At 37.3% G+C, this 19,531-nt stretch overlaps 1 protein-coding gene across 12 annotated transcripts in view; it reads left to right on the forward strand.

The window, feature by feature from the left end:
* The window catches only part of MBNL2 (muscleblind like splicing regulator 2), a 180,392-nt gene extending 166,239 nt beyond the window's left edge, over positions 1–14,153 (forward strand). For 10 of the 12 annotated variants that reach the window (XM_054446385.2, XM_054446391.2, XM_054446386.2 and 7 more), the window contains one exon: positions 5,109–7,907. In XM_054446385.2, the coding sequence (XP_054302360.1) occupies positions 5,109–5,236 (128 nt within the window). In that variant the 3' untranslated portion in view covers positions 5,237–7,907. Of the gene's footprint in view, positions 1–5,108; positions 7,908–12,720 lie in introns of those variants that run through there. The other 2 variants (XM_054446394.2, XM_063651065.1) reach the window with 1 other exon arrangement.
* The last annotated feature ends 5,378 nt before the right edge of the window (positions 14,154–19,531 follow it).

The following is a 19,531-nucleotide window of genomic DNA, read 5'->3' on the forward strand; positions in this document are numbered from 1 at the left end:
CCTGTAGCCTTGGCTGATGCCAGCTCAGGAAGCCATCCAGACTTAGTGAATATAGTGGATATTGCCTTCAAGAAAGTAAAGCTGATGAGGACACAAACCAGCAGCTCTTAGCTGAATTTAGCCCAAAGATACATATGATCCACATAGGGTTGTTTTCTGTGATGTGAATTCATTGCTGAATTTCCAGCTTCTTTTGGAAAATGAAAAGGTCAAGTAATATGGAGCCCATGTTTCCGCAGGTAGCACTTGGCTGGGGCTGAGTAGCTGTTGCCAAACCCTCGACCTGGCCTATTCACTTACATACCTTTCCTGCCTGGCCCCAGGAGGCTTAGTATTAGACAGTACCTAATCTGGTCCACTTTTTAGTAAGCTTGGCTACCACTGCACTGTGAGTCAATGGCAGGCAATTCACTGAGGACACTATAATTATTAAATGGCTGCTCATAACATATTTGATAGAAAAATAACCCATTTGATGCTTTTGAAGCCATTCATGCTTTGTCTTCAACAAGTAAATATGAAACTAATCAGGTACTGGATTCACATGGGGGTAACTTGAGAATGTATATTGAGCAGAATCATCAGATTCTTAAATCCAACCACCTAGGGGAGACAGTTTAATTCACTTAATGTGATTTCCTTTCCTTATTGATAAGCAGACTCTACTGTAGCCAGCTGATATTTTTGCATCAGAGATACTCTTGTTCCAACCAGAAGGGCCACTGAAGATTTAGAAAAGTACTCATGATTTGAGATCAAGTGTATCTTTGTCTTAAAAATAGAATCACAGATACTGTGGGCATCAGCTATTCTTATTTTTGTCTGTTCTCCTTTTAGTGGAAAAAGGAATTGAAAATAATGCTTGCAGTTCAGAATTTTGATTTACCATACTAGATTAGCTAGAATCTTATTTAATAATTTAACTTCCTTCTCCTGTCATGGTGCTTTGTTATATAAAACACTACTTACTTGAGGCAATAGTCTCCCAGGGAGACAAATAGAAATATAGCTTGTTGAGTATCTTTGATTTCTTTCCTACCGTCATAGTTTGCCAAGATTTCTCAGCAGCTGAGGCAGCGGCACTGTGGTGCGGTAGGGTGTTCTGTTGCTATAAGCAGACACGTTTGCAACATCCATCTGGAGGAGCCCTGGGGCAGGATGTGGTTGACCACCCAGGCAAGGATGCCCTGAATGAGAGGCCCAGCAGCCTCACAGTCCCCCAGCAATTTCCACCCATCTAGCCCCTCCAGACAGTCTCACTGTCTCCCCTCTAAAGCTCCAAGTGCATTTGCTGTAGGTTCCACCCCAGGGCCTCGCCCTCCCCTGATTCCCAAGCTCACAGGGGTTCTTCTAAGCACCCTCTGAAGCAGGCACCATGAGGCACAGCCATGCTCTTTGGAACCTCTGCGTCCCCTCACCCTATCTCAGACCATCCCCATGCCCTGGAGGGGATGCCTTCACCAATGAGCAGAGTGACATCTCCAAACTCATGCTGGTTTGTGCAAGCACTTTGTACATTGTGCAAGCCAGTTAAAATTATGCACGTCAGCTTTTCCATGTCTGCAAAATATGATCACAATACTGACCTAGCTTGTAAGACTCTAGCTTGTAAATTCTCAGAGCCTTCTGAAAATCAAGGGGATATATCTTAAAATTCAAACAAAAACAAGGGTGCTTCAGAGAGGAGACTGGCAGGAGACCCAATGTGGTGGCTGTTTCTCTGACTTACGCATACCCTGGCAGACCCTATGAGTTTTCTACTTCCCTTTCAAGACAGCATGGGGTGCTGTGCCTTGGAGGTTGAGTAGGGAACTTTGGGCACCAGCCTCAGCTTTGACCACATGCAGGGCAGGAAAGAAGTGATGGACAGTTGGTCTGTTGAGCTCACTTTGGTGAACTGTATTTTAATTAGCATTTTGAGAAATGGAGAAGTTCAAAATTAAGGTTCATCCACATCAGATGTGTAGCCCATGTGCCAGGGCCACATATAAGCCTGGTATTTTAAGAAGGTATGTTTCTTACCTGTAATGAAATATTCAAGGATCAAGAAGGTTTTGATCCTCCTGGCCACAAAACTACAATAAAGATGGAAAAAGTTTATATATATATATATATATTATTGGTATGGGAGAAAATCTCTGAAAAGAGGTAATAGGAAAGCACACAAAATGTATCTATTCATCTGATTTTAAATTATGTTTGTTTAGTGCTAAATCAACATATAATCTGAATAAAGAAAAGCCATGTTAAAAACTAGACAAAAGGTTCCTCTTTCCCTCAAAGTAGCTTCTCCACTCCCTCCCGCCAGTCCCCACAAGCACACACACTTGGCTCTCCACTTTCCTCTTGTCCTGTGGGTGGTCTTCCAGCTAGATCTGTCCTACACTCCCCTGGGGCTCTCGGGCCTGTAAGCTCCTGTGCCTCCTACCAACAGAAGTGCAATCAGATGGGTGCTAGTGATATGACAGGCCCTCAGTTGATAACTGTTGTTGATCTGTATCCCTGTTCTGTCTATATCTCCAGGGTATATTTCACCCCAGAGTACAGATAATACAGACTGTATCAGCAAGCTATATTTCTCAGGAAAAAAAAAGTTAATAATCAAAAGATATTTCCAAGAAAAATGCTGCCACCCAAAAATGGAACCTATAAGGAAAAACACCCAAAGCTTTCCCACCTTCTAAGATTAAATCTGTTGAAGCTGAACCTCTTGAAGTTCACAGATGACAACAGTGTGATTCATTTTTTATACCACATGACAACCAAAGACAAAGACCAGGGGATAGCCAGAGTTTTCTGGCCTAGATGCCAGGCAGCAGTCACAGCTGAGAGTTCAATAGTCCCAGGGCTCATTTTTATTCATGTCTTTATTCATATAATAGCTCATGGGTAGACTGGGGCAGAGAGGAAGTGCAGTCTGGGTGAGACTAGTTTATGCTTTAGTTAGCTGCAAGACTGATATACAGTCCAATTAAATTTCAGTGGTCATTTATGTCTGTTTGTCAAATACAAGTTCAAAGCCTTGCCGTAGGTAACTTCCATAACCCACGTTTGCCCATTCTAATTTGCCATTGCTATGCTTTTCATAGAATACTTCTTTTCCAGGTAGTTAGGAATTTCATCCTTTATAGCATTTTAATTTCAGCAAATAAGCAAGAATCTAAATGCATTCAAAATACATATTATTATATATCAATTTAAGAAACTGGCTGGGTACAGTGGCTTACGCCTATAATCCAGCACTTTGGGAGTCTGAGGTGGAAGGATTTCTTGAGCCTAGGAGTTTGAGACAAGCCAGGGCAACACAGGAAGACCCCATCTCTACAAAAATAAAAATGGAAATTAGGCAGGCATGGTGGTGCGTGATTGTAGTCCCAGCTACTCAGGAGGCTAAAGTGGGAGGATCGCTTGAGGCCAGGAATTCAAGGCTGCAGTGAGCTGTGATTACACCACTGCATTCCTAACTGGGCAACAGAGGGAGACCCTGTCTCAAAAAAAAAAAAAAAAAGAAAGAAAGAAAGGAAATAAAGAAACTGCAATTTTTTTTCCAGAGTTATTTTAGAAAGTTTTTTTTTCTAAAGTAAAAGAAAAATCAGACATGATTTGATGGACTAGGGTGCATTCTTATTTGGAAAACTTACAGATAGGCTTGAAACTAAGGGATGAAATCAAAAAATTTCTATTTAATATCTAAATCTAGAAAATTTGAATATTACCTATTGGCAATGATAATATTCAAAGATAATAGTATTCCAATACTAGATGCTGTGTTTACATATAAAATAATATCTTATTAATTTTATTCATGTCTGTTAGCACACAAGACAAGGAATGCTATTTTTCCCAGTTAATTTTAGATTCCTAGGAATATTTAAGAATCAAAGAATGACCTTATCCGAAGTTTTAAGTTTCCATTTACTATAAATATTTAATGTAAATTAGTTCTTTCTCTATTTTTATGAATTCTACACACATCTGTCTGTTTCAATAAAATAAAGAATACTCATGTTTATTTCATGGGAGGAACATATACTAAAATTGTTGCATATAAAGTACAGGAGCACTCACTTAAAGGAAAAAAATATCCACATGGAGAAATTGTAACATAACAGGATAATACAGTATGCTTGGGAAAATAAGGCTTTTGTTGGGAATTGAATCCTAGTGTGCAGAAGTATTAGCTGACTCTCATTATAAACAAATTTTACCAGTTATTTCTTAACAGATTCTTGTTTAATGAATAAATGCTTTGCTTATTAGTTACACAAAATTTGGTCAAAGCATTAGAAAAGATTAAATAGTTTTGTTAGGGTGTGTTAAAAACTTGGCTTTTAACCTTGACATTTAATGGATTGGACCACATGGGCCAAATTCCCTCTCCTTTGCAAAGGTATGGAGCTGGAAATGAACTTAGAGATCAGACTCAAGGGACCACAGCTTGCACTTAATAGTTTAACTTTATCTGTGCTTTAGCTGTGCTTTTGGATGTATTAAGAACTTTTTAACTGCCTTATTAGACTGTTATCCCTTTTACTCTTTGATATGTGACATTTAAATATACCTTGAATTTGAAACTGGTTGTCGTTATGTGTTGGGAACAAAATTACTTTTGATGGGAATACATTTTTGAATTAAAAATGCAAGTTAATAGATAAATAATATCTGATTATTATAGATTTTGAAATATTTATATTTAAGCCTTACAAATGACTTTTCAGTACAAACAAATTCTCTGATTAAACTTTCTGATCACCGTAGCAAATATTAATTGGACAATAATGTGAATGTATAATAAAGAGCTATAAAGCAAAAATTTTAAAAAGAAATTGTGGTCTAAACATGCATGCCTCTATGCTGCCACAGTTTTCTAGAAAGTACTTTGCATTTGAGTCATCATTTTTTATAGTGGCCACATAGCAGAAGTGGTTAAGTGTAAAGTTTTTCAGCATGAAGGGCGGGTATTGTGCAAATTTATAATTGCATCAAAATAATGAGAGATTGAAGAAAACTCTGATTTTCAAATGTCTATTTTTGAAAAGTAAAACTTAAACTCATTATTTTTCCTCCCAGAAGGATACCTAAATCATGCTTGCCTTTCTCTTTAACAGATAATTCTGAAATAATCAGCAGAAACGGAATGGAATGCCAAGAATCTGCATTGAGAATAACTAAACATTGTTACTGTACATACTATCCTGTTTCCTCCTCAATAGAATTGCCACAAACTGCATGCTAAATAAAGATGTAGTTCTTCTGGACAGACCACAACTCTAAGAAGCTAGTGCTGCTATCTCATATATGAGTATTAAATATGGTATGCTTAGTATATTCCAACCTAAGATAGTTAACTACCTGAGACCAGCTGTGATGTTTAAAGACATAAAGGATAAAGTTTACTTTTAAAGGGTTTCTAAACATAGTTTCTGTCCTAGGAATATTGTCTTATCTCCATAACTATAGCTGATGCAGAAAGTCCAGCCAGTTTACTCATTTTGATTCAGAATATTTCAAATTTAGCAATAAACAATTAGCATTAGTTAAAAAAGAAACATATTCCAAGGGCAGGTTCGATTCTAGCTCTAATTACTGTCACGTCATTTACCCACTGGATCAAAGGGTATGTTTCACTTCTTGACAATATAAATGCTGCAGCAAAGATGAGAGGTGAAGTAAAACCAATACCTGTCCTGCAGGTCTAAAATTTGAATGGAAATTCAAGCACAAGTAATGGGGACACATCAAAGTGTGGTGTCTGGTTTGCCTGGAGATGCCACGTTGAATCATGTGATTCTAGATTAACATTAAATAGATTGAAAAAGAAACTTTGCACGGTATGAGCTTCATACCCCACCAAACAAAGTCTTGAAGGTATTATTTTACAAGTATATTTTTAAAGTTGTTTTATAAGAGAGACTTTGTAGAAGTGCCTAGATTTTGCCAGACTTCATCCAGCTTGACAAGAATGAGAGGCCCATGCCAACAGTCTAATCTAAGAGATTAGTCTTTCAAACTCACCATCCGGTTGCCTGTTACAGAATAACTCTTCTTAACTAAAAACCTAGTCAAACAAGGAAGCTGTAGGTGAGGAGATCTGTATAATATTCTAATTTAAGTAAGTCTGAGTTTAGTCACTGCAAATTTGACTGTGACTTTAATCTAAATTACTATGTAAACAAAAAGTAGATAGTTTCACTTTTTAAAAAATCCATTACTGTTTTGCATTTCAAAAGTTGGACTAAAGGGTTGTAACTGACTACAGCATGGAAAAAAATAGTTCTTTTAATTCTTTCACCTTAAAGCATATTTTATGTCTCAAAAGTATAAAAAACTTTAATACAAGTACATACATATTATATATACACATACATATATATACTATATATGGATGAAACATATTTTAATGTTGTTTACTTTTTTAAATACTTGGTTGATCTTCAAGGTAATAGCGATACAATTAAATTTTGTTCAGAAAGTTTGTTTTAAAGTTTATTTTAAGCACTATCGTACCAAATATTTCATATTTCACATTTTATATGTTGCACATAGCCTATACAGTACCTACATAGTTTTTAAATTATTGTTTAAAAAACAAAACAGCTGTTATAAATGAATATTACGTGTAATTGTTTCAAACATCCATTTTCTTTGTGAACATATTAGTGATTGAAGTATTTTGACTTTTGAGATTGAATGTAAAATATTTTAAATTTGGGATCATCGCCTGTTCTGAAAACTAGATGCACCAACCATATCATTATTTGTTTGAGGAAAAAAAGAAATCTGCATTTTAATTCATGTTGGTCAAAGTCGAATTACTATCTATTTATCTTATATCATAGATCTGATAACCCTATCTAAAAGAAAGTCACACGCTAAGTGTATTCTTACATAGTGCTTGTATCGTTGCATTTGTTTTAATTTGTGGAAAAGTATTGTATCTAACTTGTATTACTTTGGTAGTTTCATCTTTATGTATTATTGATATTTGTAATTTTCTCAACTATAACAATGTAGTTACGCTACAACTTGCCTAAAACATTCAAACTTGTGTTCTTTTTTCTGTTTTTTTCTTTGTTAATTCATTTAAACTCACTGAAAACACAGTATACATTACTAAAAGGTAAATTATGGGAATCACTGAAATATTTTTGTAGATTAATTGTTGTAACATTGTCTTTCTTTTTTTTCTTTTGTTTCATGATTTTGATTTTTAAAATTATTAGCACACAACTATTTTCAGCCCTTTAATAATGGAGCATCAAAAACATCACCTGTAACCCCAAGCAAATATAGAAGACTGTATTTTTTACTATGATATCCATTTTCCAGAATTGTGATTACAATATGCAAAGAGTCATAAATATGCCATTTACAATAAGGAGGAGGCAAGGCAAATGCATAGATGTACAAATATATGTACAACAGATTTTGCTTTTTATTTATTTATAATGTAATTTTATAGAATAATTCTGGGATTTGAGAGGATCTAAAACTATTTTTCTGTATAAATATTATTTGCCAAAAGTTTGTTTATATTCAGAAGTCTGACTATGATGAATAAATCTTAAATGCTTTGTTTAATTAAAAAACAAAAATCACCAATATCCAAGACATGAAGATATCAGTTCAACAAATACTGTAGTTAAGAGACTAACTCTCCACTTGTATGGGAACTACATTTCACTCTTGGTTTTCAGGATATAACAGCACTTCACCGAAATATTCTTTCAGCCATACCACTGATAACATTTCTACTAAATCTTTCTGTAACACTTAAAGAATTCCCTCATTCATTACCTTACAGTGTAAACAGGAGTCTAATTTGTATCAATACTATGTTTTGGTTGTAATATTCAGTTCACTCACCCAATGTACAACCAATGAAATAAAAGAAGCATTTAAAAGGATTGTATAGTCTTCCTTCTTTTTGTGTTGAGACAGATTGATAATTCACCAAACAAAATAGTTTTCACCTTCACACATACAGTATTTGTTAACTTCAAAGGAGACCAAACTCTGGTCTTCGAATGGAAGATTGATAGTTTTTGCTTTTGGCTTTGGCTTTTTAGCAGCAAGAAAAACAATTAAAAATGGTAATTTGAGAAGTATTTTTAGTATTCTTTAAAATTAGAAGTAAAAATAAAGCCCACCACTCAGCCCTCTTCTTCACATCTCAGACTGATAATGAAAAGATATGGGATCAATGGCATCAGTAACTAAAAGGGAAACAAAATGTCAGTTTCATGAATAGATTTTAAAAAGGACCCATTAAGGTATAATAGAGGCTTCTGTAAGAGCTTGATGGGATAACATGAATCAGAACTGAGGCTGCAGAAAGAGATAGAATGGTGAGTTTTATTCTATACAGAGGTCCTAGCTAGGTGGCTCAAGAATAGAACAGGAATTCAGCAAAGAGAGGGTGATGAGGGTCCCTACTATTCTGTCAGTAACCAGTCTCCTCCTAAGAGGTGGTGTGTGGGCAGAAGGAGCAACAGAAGCTCCTTCTTCAGCCTTTTGAGACCCACCATATTTGTCAAGGAAGGTGCTATTGGCCTTTTGGGTGGGAACACTCCTTGTCATACTGAGATTGGCAGAAATTGCCTTCTCTGTGGGCCAAGGCAGAAACATGAGTTTTTCTCCATGGCAGATTTAAAGCTTCAGGCCTCCTGAGTGGTTATGATGTAGCATAGAAAACACACATATTCAGCAGATACAAATAAAGCTGCTTGTGTTTTTTAACTATCCCATCAGGATTTCCAAGGGTAAAAATACTTTTAACACCTCTTTGGATGTTTGAAAAAATGGCTATATATTTGGATGAGTGATTTTTGTACTGTAATGCAAAAGAAAACCTATCTCATCAGTCACTCCCTGCAAAAATCATTCTGTTAATAGTAAGTTCAAGATGTCAACTTCAGAGAACAAGTTATTATTTTAAGTGAAAAATCTAAAACTGTAGTTCATGAAGTATGATTTCTATCAGTAGACTGGCTATTTATGGTACTACATCAAAATCAAAAACAAAACTTAAACCTCTCAGGATAAAAAACTATCTCTTCAGCATAGAAAATATTTGGGTATAAAATATCAATTATCTGACAAGAGAAGTGTCATTTCAGTTTTGGGCTCTCCAAATTTAAAATGATGTTTCAAATCAGAAATATACTCTTTATGATTAAAGTTCTATTGCAATGCCACAGATTTTAGGGGCAGCTAGGAAAACCACAATAAAGTTCAATGTTCTGATATTTACAAAAAGACGGTAGTGGTTCCCTGCAGAATGATTTCTGCAGGGGCAACCCCCACCCCCTCTCCCCACCTCCAAAATATCCTAGGGTGTCTCTGAAATATTAGGCAATTGTTGCTGGACTGATTTATCTCCATAGAAATGACTGAGTCACTGTGAATAAGTATGATTCACACAGAATGAAATACAGTAATGATTCCCTCTATGCTCTTAGTTGGGGAGATAGATGGCAAGGATGGGAATGGGTGGAATTGAGAATGTTCACCAGGGACCTACTTATGTGCCAAGTTCTATGCTAAATATTCTATATATGTTTCTAACAAGCCCACCCTGTGTTGGAGAGAATTACTAACAACTGATAAGTGAATTCTAACTGCTACAGAGATTCCTCTTCAAGGTACATAGAGATTCTGCTGTAAGAAGCATCTTGCTTCTAGATCAACACTGCTAGTGTCTGCCCTTAGGGTGACTAGCTGCCCGGCTCAGCTGAAAACCTGTCCAGTACGTGTCAAAGGTTTCACCAACTGGCTTGTGACTTCAGTTTCTTCCACTGTCAGCTACTTTGAAAAATGTCCACCCATTTGAGGTGTCTCTGTGGCACCCACCATGTAAACTGTATAAATGCTACTTGGCCTAAATTATAATGAAACAATTTCAGATATCCCATCAAATCTGGTGAAAACCCATATAGTTGTTCACATGAAATAAGGCATAAACAGAGAGTAACTGGTTTTGTTCACATACATTTTACATAATCCTTAGGGTTAGAAAGAATCTATTATACCTATAATGTAGATGAAAAAATCAAGACTCATAAAAATTAAACAACTCTCAAGATCACATAGAGCAAGCCCTGGCTTGCCCCAACTCTACAGCCAAGTGGAAATGAGCTTTATTTGTGGCAGCCTTCAGGTTAAAATTTCATTAAAAAATTCAGAGTGAAGCATTTAACCAGGTTTAAGGTGAAGTTATAAGAATCCTTTACTTGGTTACTTATAAAGATATTCTTCCCTATCCCAAGAATATGATTTATGAAATATTTTGAAACTATGGGCCACAAAGTACTCTGCTAGATTTAGGACATGGCCCAATTCTTTATTAGGACCAGAGGCAATAGAAGAAATGTTACATTGTACCATTACTCCAGTGTTATCCAGAGTTTTTTGTTTGTTTGTTTGCCTGTTTGTTTATCAAGCTTCTATATGGTTCTCCTGAAATAAAATATATAATGATGGTCATTGAATTTCTCCTAATAATAATGTGGCATTAAGTCATGATGCAGCTAGTCACGTAGAAGCAGCACATGAAAAGATATAACTTGAAAGTCTGGGGAAAAGAGCCAGAGAGAATAAATTTCTGTATAAAGGCCACACATGAATGTGTACCCCTAAAATCCAATTGCATCCAGAGAGGCTGAGAAATTGAATGTTACTGTTGTTGATCCCTTTCTCTCATAACTTTTCTGTGGTTTTTCCAATACATTGTCTTATATAAATGAAGGAAGAGATTTATACATGTCCTTGTGTGTAAACTAAAATGATCTAAATCAGAGCAGTCTAACTTTTCTTTTGCTAGAGAACGTTTCCTTCCAACAAAAGGTCACCCTACAAAAGTCCACAAGCCAAATCGTAGCAAAGTGCTCCTGTTGCAGGGAGGTCTCTTTCCTGAGATCCCTGAATAAGCTCTGCAGTCCAGAGATGCAAACCCATGCATTTAATGTAAAATGTGTGGCTTTACAGAGGGAGAGAAATGTATTCAAAGTAGCGTGACAGCTTAGAAAAGCTGCCTCTTAAGCTCTAAATATGTCTGAGCAAATTGATCAGATATATACGGAAGTAACAAACATACTACAGAATAAATATATTTTCAACACTCTCACATGCATATATTTATATAGAGAGCAATCTAAACACATTAGCATTCATAAACACAAAGTCAAATGTTTTTCAGAGCTACAGAATGGAAAGATCAGTGTCTGCATTCCACAGTAGTTTAAGAGCTGGTTAAGAGCTAAGTTTCTGGTCATGCTGCCCAAGTTTAACTCTCAACTGTACTTTTTAACAGCTCCTAAGCATCAAGGTTTTTTCACCAATAAGCCGAGTCTCACAATTGAATGTACCTTGCTGAGACATAATGAGGATTAAGTGAGATAATATATGCTAACCAGATAGAGCAGGACCCAACACTTAGCAAGATTTCAGTGAATATCAATTATTCTTCTTAAAATAATATTAAAATGAGCTCTTGTGTTTCCCTGTAAGTATTTATTTCCTTTTTCTGTCCAAACATCTCTTGGCAACTAAGAGGCGCGTCTTCTATTTCCTCAATGACAATTAATGCCAAAAACTGATGGGCAAATTATAGAAAATTCATAATAACAAATAATGAGCCAGATTATTTTTGTGGAAACCTATAATTACTTCAATTCAACAACTGTTCACTGAGCACCATCTAAGCCCTGCTAAGCCATTAAAGGGATGCGAACATGGCCAAAGTCCAATGCTCTGCCCTCAAGAAGCTTATCATGCGGCAGAACAGAACCTGTTAAAAATAGAGAAAGGAGGAAGAGGATTGTATCAGTTTCCTAGGGCTCCCATAACAAACCACAAAAAGGGTGACTTAAAACAATAGAAATTTTAGGCTGGGTGCGGTGGCTCACACCTGTAATTTCAGCCTTTTGGGGGACTGAGGTGGGCAGATCACCTGAGGTCAGGAGTTCAAGACCAGCTTGGTGAAAACCTGTCTACTAAAAACACAAAAATTAGCTGGGCATGGTGGTGCGCACCTGTAATCCCAACTACTCGGGAGGCTGAGGAAGGAGAATCACTTGAACCCAGGAGTTGGAGGTTGCAGTAAGCCGAGACCGAGCCACTGCACTCCGGCCTGGGCAACAACAACGTAAACAATAGAAATTTATTCTCTTACAACTCTGGAAGCTGGAAGTTGGAAATCAATGTGTCAGCAGGGCCGTGTTCCTCCTGAGATTCCAGTAGAATCCTTTCTTGACTCTTCTAGATTCTGCTGGTGGCTGTCAGTCCTTGGCATTTTTTGGTTTGCAGCTGCATGGCTCCACTCTGTCTCTGTCATTACATGGCCTTCCCCTTGTATGTCTCTACCTTCACATCAGCTTATGAACACACTGGTCATATTAGATTAGAGCCCACCCTAATGTCTTCATCTTAGCTCGATTACATCTGCAAAGACCCTGTTTCCAAAAAAAGCCACATTCACAGGTATGGGGTTAGGACTTAAACATGTGTTTTTGGGAGGACACAATTTAACCCACAGCAATAATAAGGGGGGTTGAATAAAGATTGCTTTCTATAGATTGCAAAGCATTAATAAAATACTTCAATCACGGTTTCTATTGCTTTTTAGTTAGGAGACATGACCCACAGGGAATGTGATGACCAAAGCCACAATCCCTCAGGGAGAGCCTTATGTTTGTTTGTTTGTTTCTGTTTTGTCTGCAGAATGAAGCAATTGGAATACAAGATCTTCTAACTTCCATTCTGGATACAACAATCTGTGATTTATCAACACCTAGCACATTTCTGACTGAACTCAATATTTATCGTACTTGGTAATTTTGATTTGCAAATATATTTCATTGTTTATAAGTTTGCATTGACCAGACTAATTTTACTTAGCCTGTGTTGTAGGGGTAGGCCCTTTCTTTCTTTCAACACACATAAGAAACTTCAGTAACCCTTCATAAGATGTCGTTGTCAAGTTTGGCCCAAAAAGCCAAGTGGGCTGTCTGTAGCAAGAACAAATATACCTAGCATTTTTTTTACCCTTATATTGTGATAAACTCTTAACATGAAGTGTCTCATTTAATCTTTACAATAACTTGAATGATTGATTCTACTATGAGCATCCCTATTTATAGATGAGAAAACTGAGGACTAGAAAGTTTACATAACTTAACAAGTCACAAAGTTTGCAGTGAAGTGAAGATTCAAACACAGCCAGTCTGCCTCTAGATCCCTAGTGTTTTGCTACCTTATTACTCCAAATGTGGTCCTTGAGCCAGCCACAGGACTACCTGAAGACTTGCTAGAAATGCAGAATCCCAGGCTGCACCCCAGACCTACTCCCAAGGGACACATATGCACATTAAAGTCTGAGAAGTGGTGCTGTGGTACTCAGGATCAATCCCGCTTCAGATACTCTGTTGACTCTGCAAAGCAACGAATGAAGACCAGTGACAACACTGGACCATTTTGATGTTCCTTGTTAGTAACAATTCAAAAGAATTGTCATTGGATGCAAAGACATCCAAAGACATCATGTCTCTAATTTTACTCTTGCTCCTTCTTGATCTGCTCTCCATATGCCAGCCAGCACCTCCATAAAACAGAAATCAGGCCATGGCATCATTCCCATCAGAGATGGATCCAGGCTTTGTGAGGCTGGAAGCTTATAAAATTGGGGAAGGGAGTGCTTAAAGAAAAAGAACCCCAAAATAAATATAAAGTTAAATACAAAACTAAATATATAGAAAAGCCATTTTTATAAATTATCCACTGAACACACTACTATGATACATTTAATTTAAATTTCTCACTGCATCGCTTTTGATCACATCCTCATATAACACTTTTTTGTAATATCATTTCCTATACAGATAACAAAAAGGTAATTCAATCTTACTTGTAGTGTGGTTGGAGGAAATTTGCTTTTTAATATAGATGTTTTTGTATTGATAATTTCACATGCAACTTCACACGTATACATATGCACACATATCCTCACTGCTTATCATACAAACACAGGAATTCTAAGTTCTATTTTACACAATTCTTATCTGAAAAGGAAAAAAATAGGCATTTATAAATGTACTTTGTTATCCTAAAAGATAAGTGTAAATAAAGAATAAATCCTCTGCTTAGAATTGTAATCATCTGATGACTAGAATGTTCCATGGACTAGCATTCACCACATATACCTCAAATCTTTTCCTTTCCACTACCTGCTTACTCCCAGGGTTGGGTGCTGTAAGACACACTCACATTGCAATGCAAACCAATGGTCATACACCTTCATGTCACAATACTGGGTAAGCAGCACCTATACTAAGATGGCTGACAACATTAGCCAAACACAGAAATGGCTATGAACCATGTAACTTTTTCACCAAGACCAAGCTAGATGTATACCAGTCAACTTCCTTGGAGCCAGATATCAAAAATGACCATGGCTACTCCAATGTCACTCCACAAAAGGGAGTGTGATGAAAGGGATGTCAGTATGGAAAAAGAGAGTGGTCGTAAACAATTGCCAATTTTATAAAACCATGACCTTGAACACACACAAAGCTACAAAAGCTACAGTTGCTCCCAGGTTTGGTTTTCTTTTTTTTTTTTTTTTTTTTTTTGAGACACAGTCTTGCTCTGTCGCCCAGGCTGGAGTGCAGTGGCGCGATCTCGGCTTACTGCAACCTACGCCTCCAGAGTTCAAGCGATTCTCCTGCCTCAGCCTCCTAAGCATCTGGGATTACAGGAGCGTGCCACCACACCTGGCTAATTTTTGTATTTGTAATAGAGACTGGGTTTTACCATGTTGGTCAGGCTGGTCTCAAACTCCTGACCTCATGATCTGCCCACCTCAGCCTCCGAAAGTGCTGGGATTACAGGTGTGAGCCACCTCCCAGGTTCTTAAAAGGACTCACACAAGTGGTGGGTCCTGAAGCTTAAGCTTTATTAGTTTCATCGCAAATCTGCCTCTATCCTCTATTTTAAACAGACAAGTAACAATGACAATAAACTTTCACTCTTCTCTGCCTTGCCACTGCTCCTAGGATAAAATTCAACCCCTTTGCCCTGAACGACACCTTCTCCATCCTCCTCCATTACCATGTTCCCCTGAGCAAACTACCATCTAACCCCTCTGAACGCTTCCATTTCCCAAAGGACACGGAGTTATTTCTGCTTCCTGAATTCCCTTCCTTCTGCCTGAAATGCTTGTCTTCTCTCTTGGGTCACAGCAAAATCATTTTCTTCTGAAGGCGAAATCACCTCATCCTAGACCTCAGGTGGCATATTTCATCTCTGCACTATGTTTATTGCTGCCATAGCAGCTATCACATTGTGTAACCATCTTGCTCATCTCTGTTTCAGTTGCATTATCACCTCTCATTGGAATTTAATCTCCGTGATGGCAGGTCCCTTGTTTTGTTCATCACCTTTATTAGTCAGTTTTCATGCTGCTGATAAAGATGTACCCGAGACTGGGTAACTTGTAAAGAGGAAGAGGTTTAATGGACTCACAGTTCCACTTGGCTGGAGAGGCCTTACAATCATGGTGGAAGGTGAAAGGCACATCTTACACGGTGGCAGGCAAGAGAGAATGAGAGCCAAGAGAAAGGGGAAACCCATTATAAAACCATCAGATCTCATCACACTTATTCACTACCATGAGAACAGTATGGGGGAAACTGCCTCCATGATTCAATTATCTCCCACTGGTTCCCTCCCACAACACATGGAAATTATGGGAGCTACAATTCAAGATGAGATTTGGGTGGGGACACAGTCAAGCTACATCACCACCATATTACCTTTGCTCACAATGGTGTCAGAACACAACAGACTTCAATTCGTATTTGTTGAGTGAATGATTAGTAAATCTGGGATGTCAGAAGAGATAGGCATAAATAAAAAATCTAAAACTATGAAATTAAAATAGTGATTCAATACATTTGCTACACCCACTCTACATTCTTGGCTAAGGAGCTAAGCAGAGATCCACTTATTTAACAAGTATTTTTGAGCCTCTAATGTGTGTATTACAAAATGCTAGAAAACATGAAAAATAAAGGGGTTATTTCCTTATGAGATTGTAAACAATCTGAAACCATCATAGTCTTGCTATAATTTAAAGAAAAAAACAAATAGAAACAAAATACATGATATATATTGAGATATCTCATGATGAGTTGCAAATTATTAAATAGTGAGTGTCATGGGTGATTGGTGAGAGCTGGAGATGTGATGGAAGTCTCCCTGGAGAAGTCTCTTGAAATGGACCTGGAGGAGTGGTAAATACAGAATTTGGCAAAGGGAGAAGCCTGAGAAGCATATAGGAATAAAAATGCACAGGTGGGTGATTAGAATGGATGGGGGTTCTATGCTCAAAGGAGGGAGTGGCACACAAAAAACAGGGGGAACATTGGCTTTTGTAAGACAGCCAGAACTGAAAAAGTGAATAGCAGAGTGGAGCTGCAGTGTGCTGTCGGATCCTCCTGCAGAATGAAGTACTTACTCTGCAGGGTCCAGGACTGCTGCAGCAGTCGGTTCTTCTGGAATTGCATTAACTAAAGAGAAATGCCTGGTCCAAAGCCTCACTCCCTCTCCTCGCATGCTCCTTGTGCAGTTGGTTGAAGGAAGAGGATGAAGGCCCACAACCTTGCCCCAAATCAGAGCAACTCTGAAGAGTCATCCTCGGGTGTCCACGGGGCCAGCTGAGGCCTTTTTGAGACTGCAACAAAGCCCAGCTTCTCCTTCTACCTCACTGTGCTTCCTGCCCTCCCTTCCACATGGTTTGGTCCCAGATGTCTTCCCTAAAAATCTTCATGCCCACTGGTCCCCACCTCAGAGATGACTTCCCAGGTAATCCAAACTGCTATCAATAGGTAGATCCATCATTTGTCGATTCCATTATTGAAGCACTTGATTTTCTTTCAACTGATGCAAGAAATAGATTTTAAATTCATAATTTGATTCTTTTTTGACAAAGAAAATAATTTGCCTGTAAATGTATCTTGCCTAAGATAGTACTAAATTAATCACAAAGAAGAAAAAGGAGAATGATGAGAAGAAAGAACTCAAAGCTGAAATATTTTTTATTATGATTTCAAAAAGTAGCAAATTTTCACACATTTTTAAGGAGAAATATAGCCTTTTAAAAAAAAAAGGCACTAGTAAAAGTCATGTTTTACTTGGTCCAGTTTTTTTTTTAGTCTTTTACATTCCTGAGCCCTATGCCAATACTTCTTTCAAAAGAAACCAGAAAAAATAACCAAATTAATTCTATGTAAGCCAGGTATCATCAAATAAGATGAAAGTTTGTATTTGTTCAATACAATCCTGGAACTAAATTCAATTGTAGAACACAAGGGATATAAAACTCTAGAATCTGGTCTGCCCAACCCATCAAAACCATTTCACAGCTAACTGAAGTGATTTGTCTATGTTGTTTCATATTGTCTGCAAGCTTGAGTGGGGCACACTTGAGAATTAATACAGTTGATGGGTACTATTGATAAAAGCATCCCTTAAGAAAGCAAGGAGTAATTAAAGAAACACATATACATAATCAATGTTCAGATAATCCCAACTCCTTCAAGAGTTATCAATATGTTTTGAATGCAAACGATATATGAGGCGGTTTTACTGGTAAAAATCCTTACAGAGGTCAATTAACATATTTAGGGCATGAGCTTTTAGCTAGCTGTGGACACAGGGACTATAACTTTTACATGTTCTACTCACAGGAGCCACTGCAGGAGAGAGGAAACTGGGTTAATATGAGAACGCTTTGTTGATCATTGGTCTGTGCTACCACTCACTAACCACACTTCATTCTGCAACCCTAAAAGGCAATAGGTATAGTATTTATAACCATAGAATTGGAAGCAAACCTAGCTCAAATCCTGGCTGTCCACTTTCTGCCCATGCGACCACAGGCAAGTGAGTGAACTTCCAGTCCTGTCTTCCTTCTCTGCAAAAGGGAGCCGATCATAATGGTATCTATCACATAGGATGGTTGTGAGAATTTAATGAGTTACCATATAAAAACTCTTGGAACTATGCCTGGATTATAAAGGCATTAGCTGTCCTTGAAAAACAAATCCAATTTTTAAAAGTTTGCCATTTGAAATGAGTTTCTGTGTTTGTGTCATTTCCCAAGCAGGATGACCTCTCAGCATTACTCCTGGTAAAGTTAACTGGGACAGTCTGGTTGCCTCACAGTGGAATCAAGTAACCCAGGAGCCAGCCATCAGGCACTGGCTTGGCTCAGCAGACAACTCAGGTTTTTATATCTTACAGTAATAAACATTCCAGAGTATCATTTCTGGAGGCACAATGGGATAAATATATTGAATGAGCCTCTGGAGGAGAATAACAAAGACAGCTGGATAAAATATTAAAACTGTCTCTTTAAAGGCACTTTGGAGCTATCAAGAAAGGAAGAAATGCTCAGAGGCTTAATAAAAAATGAGAACACTTTTAACAAGAGCTACGACAAAATCTATCCTCTGCCTGGTGGCATCTGCCCAGCTCCAGTACATCGGAGCCTCCACAGGCACAGGAGACCAAGAAAAAGACTTGGCCTGGACCAAGCTCTCTCCAGGGCTGGATCAGCACTTACTCACCTGTCTCAGGTATAGTAATTAAGGGAGCACCAACAAACCCAGAACTTGAGATAAAGAATATTTTAATGTAATATTTTTAAAAATCAAAACTAATACAAAAAAATTCCATGATGAACAAAATAGCAAAACTGTAAACAAAGATAAACTGTTGCTGTTTATTTGATTTGCAACCCAGCCAAGGACAGTAAAGTTATGATTCAATGTAATTCATGAAACAAATATATCCACACATTATCAATTTCATGGAGAAAAAACATCTTTCCAAAGATGCAAACACATCATTAAATAAGATAACATCCATTTATGATAAAATCTCTTTACAAACTAGTAACAAGGGAACTTTCATATTATTATAAAGAATATATACAAAATACCTACACCAAGAACAGCAGCTAATGGTAAACTGTTAGATAACTCCCTTCATTATCAAGACCAAGGCAAATGGTACACCATAGCTGGTTTTATTCAACATTGCACAGGAGACATCAGCTAGTACTGTAGTACAAGAAAAAGAAATAAAATGTGTAAAATATAGAAAAGAAAATAAGCAAAGCTCTTATTACCAGGTAATATCATTTGTATGCAGAAAATAATCAAAGAATCAACAGGTAAATATTAAGATTAATAAATATGTTTATCAGATTTCCAAGATTAAAATTAATATGCATTAATTAAGATAATCTTATTTGTTGTAATAGATACATCTCAGTGGCTTAACAAAAGAAGAATTTGTTTCTTAGCAGGTAAAGCTAATTCAATGGGAAATAGGTGAGAGATGGGGCTCTACTCCACCAAGTCACTTGTGGGCCCACTGATGGAGATGCCATCCTGTTCAACTTGTGACTTCCAAAGTTATTGTGAGCATCCAACAACATACAGGGAAAGAGAGACTGGGGAGCTGTAAA

The sequence above is a fragment of the Pongo pygmaeus genome, chromosome 14, assembly GCF_028885625.2.
Source record: "Pongo pygmaeus isolate AG05252 chromosome 14, NHGRI_mPonPyg2-v2.0_pri, whole genome shotgun sequence".
In the NCBI taxonomy this organism is placed as follows: domain Eukaryota; kingdom Metazoa; phylum Chordata; class Mammalia; order Primates; family Hominidae; genus Pongo; species Pongo pygmaeus.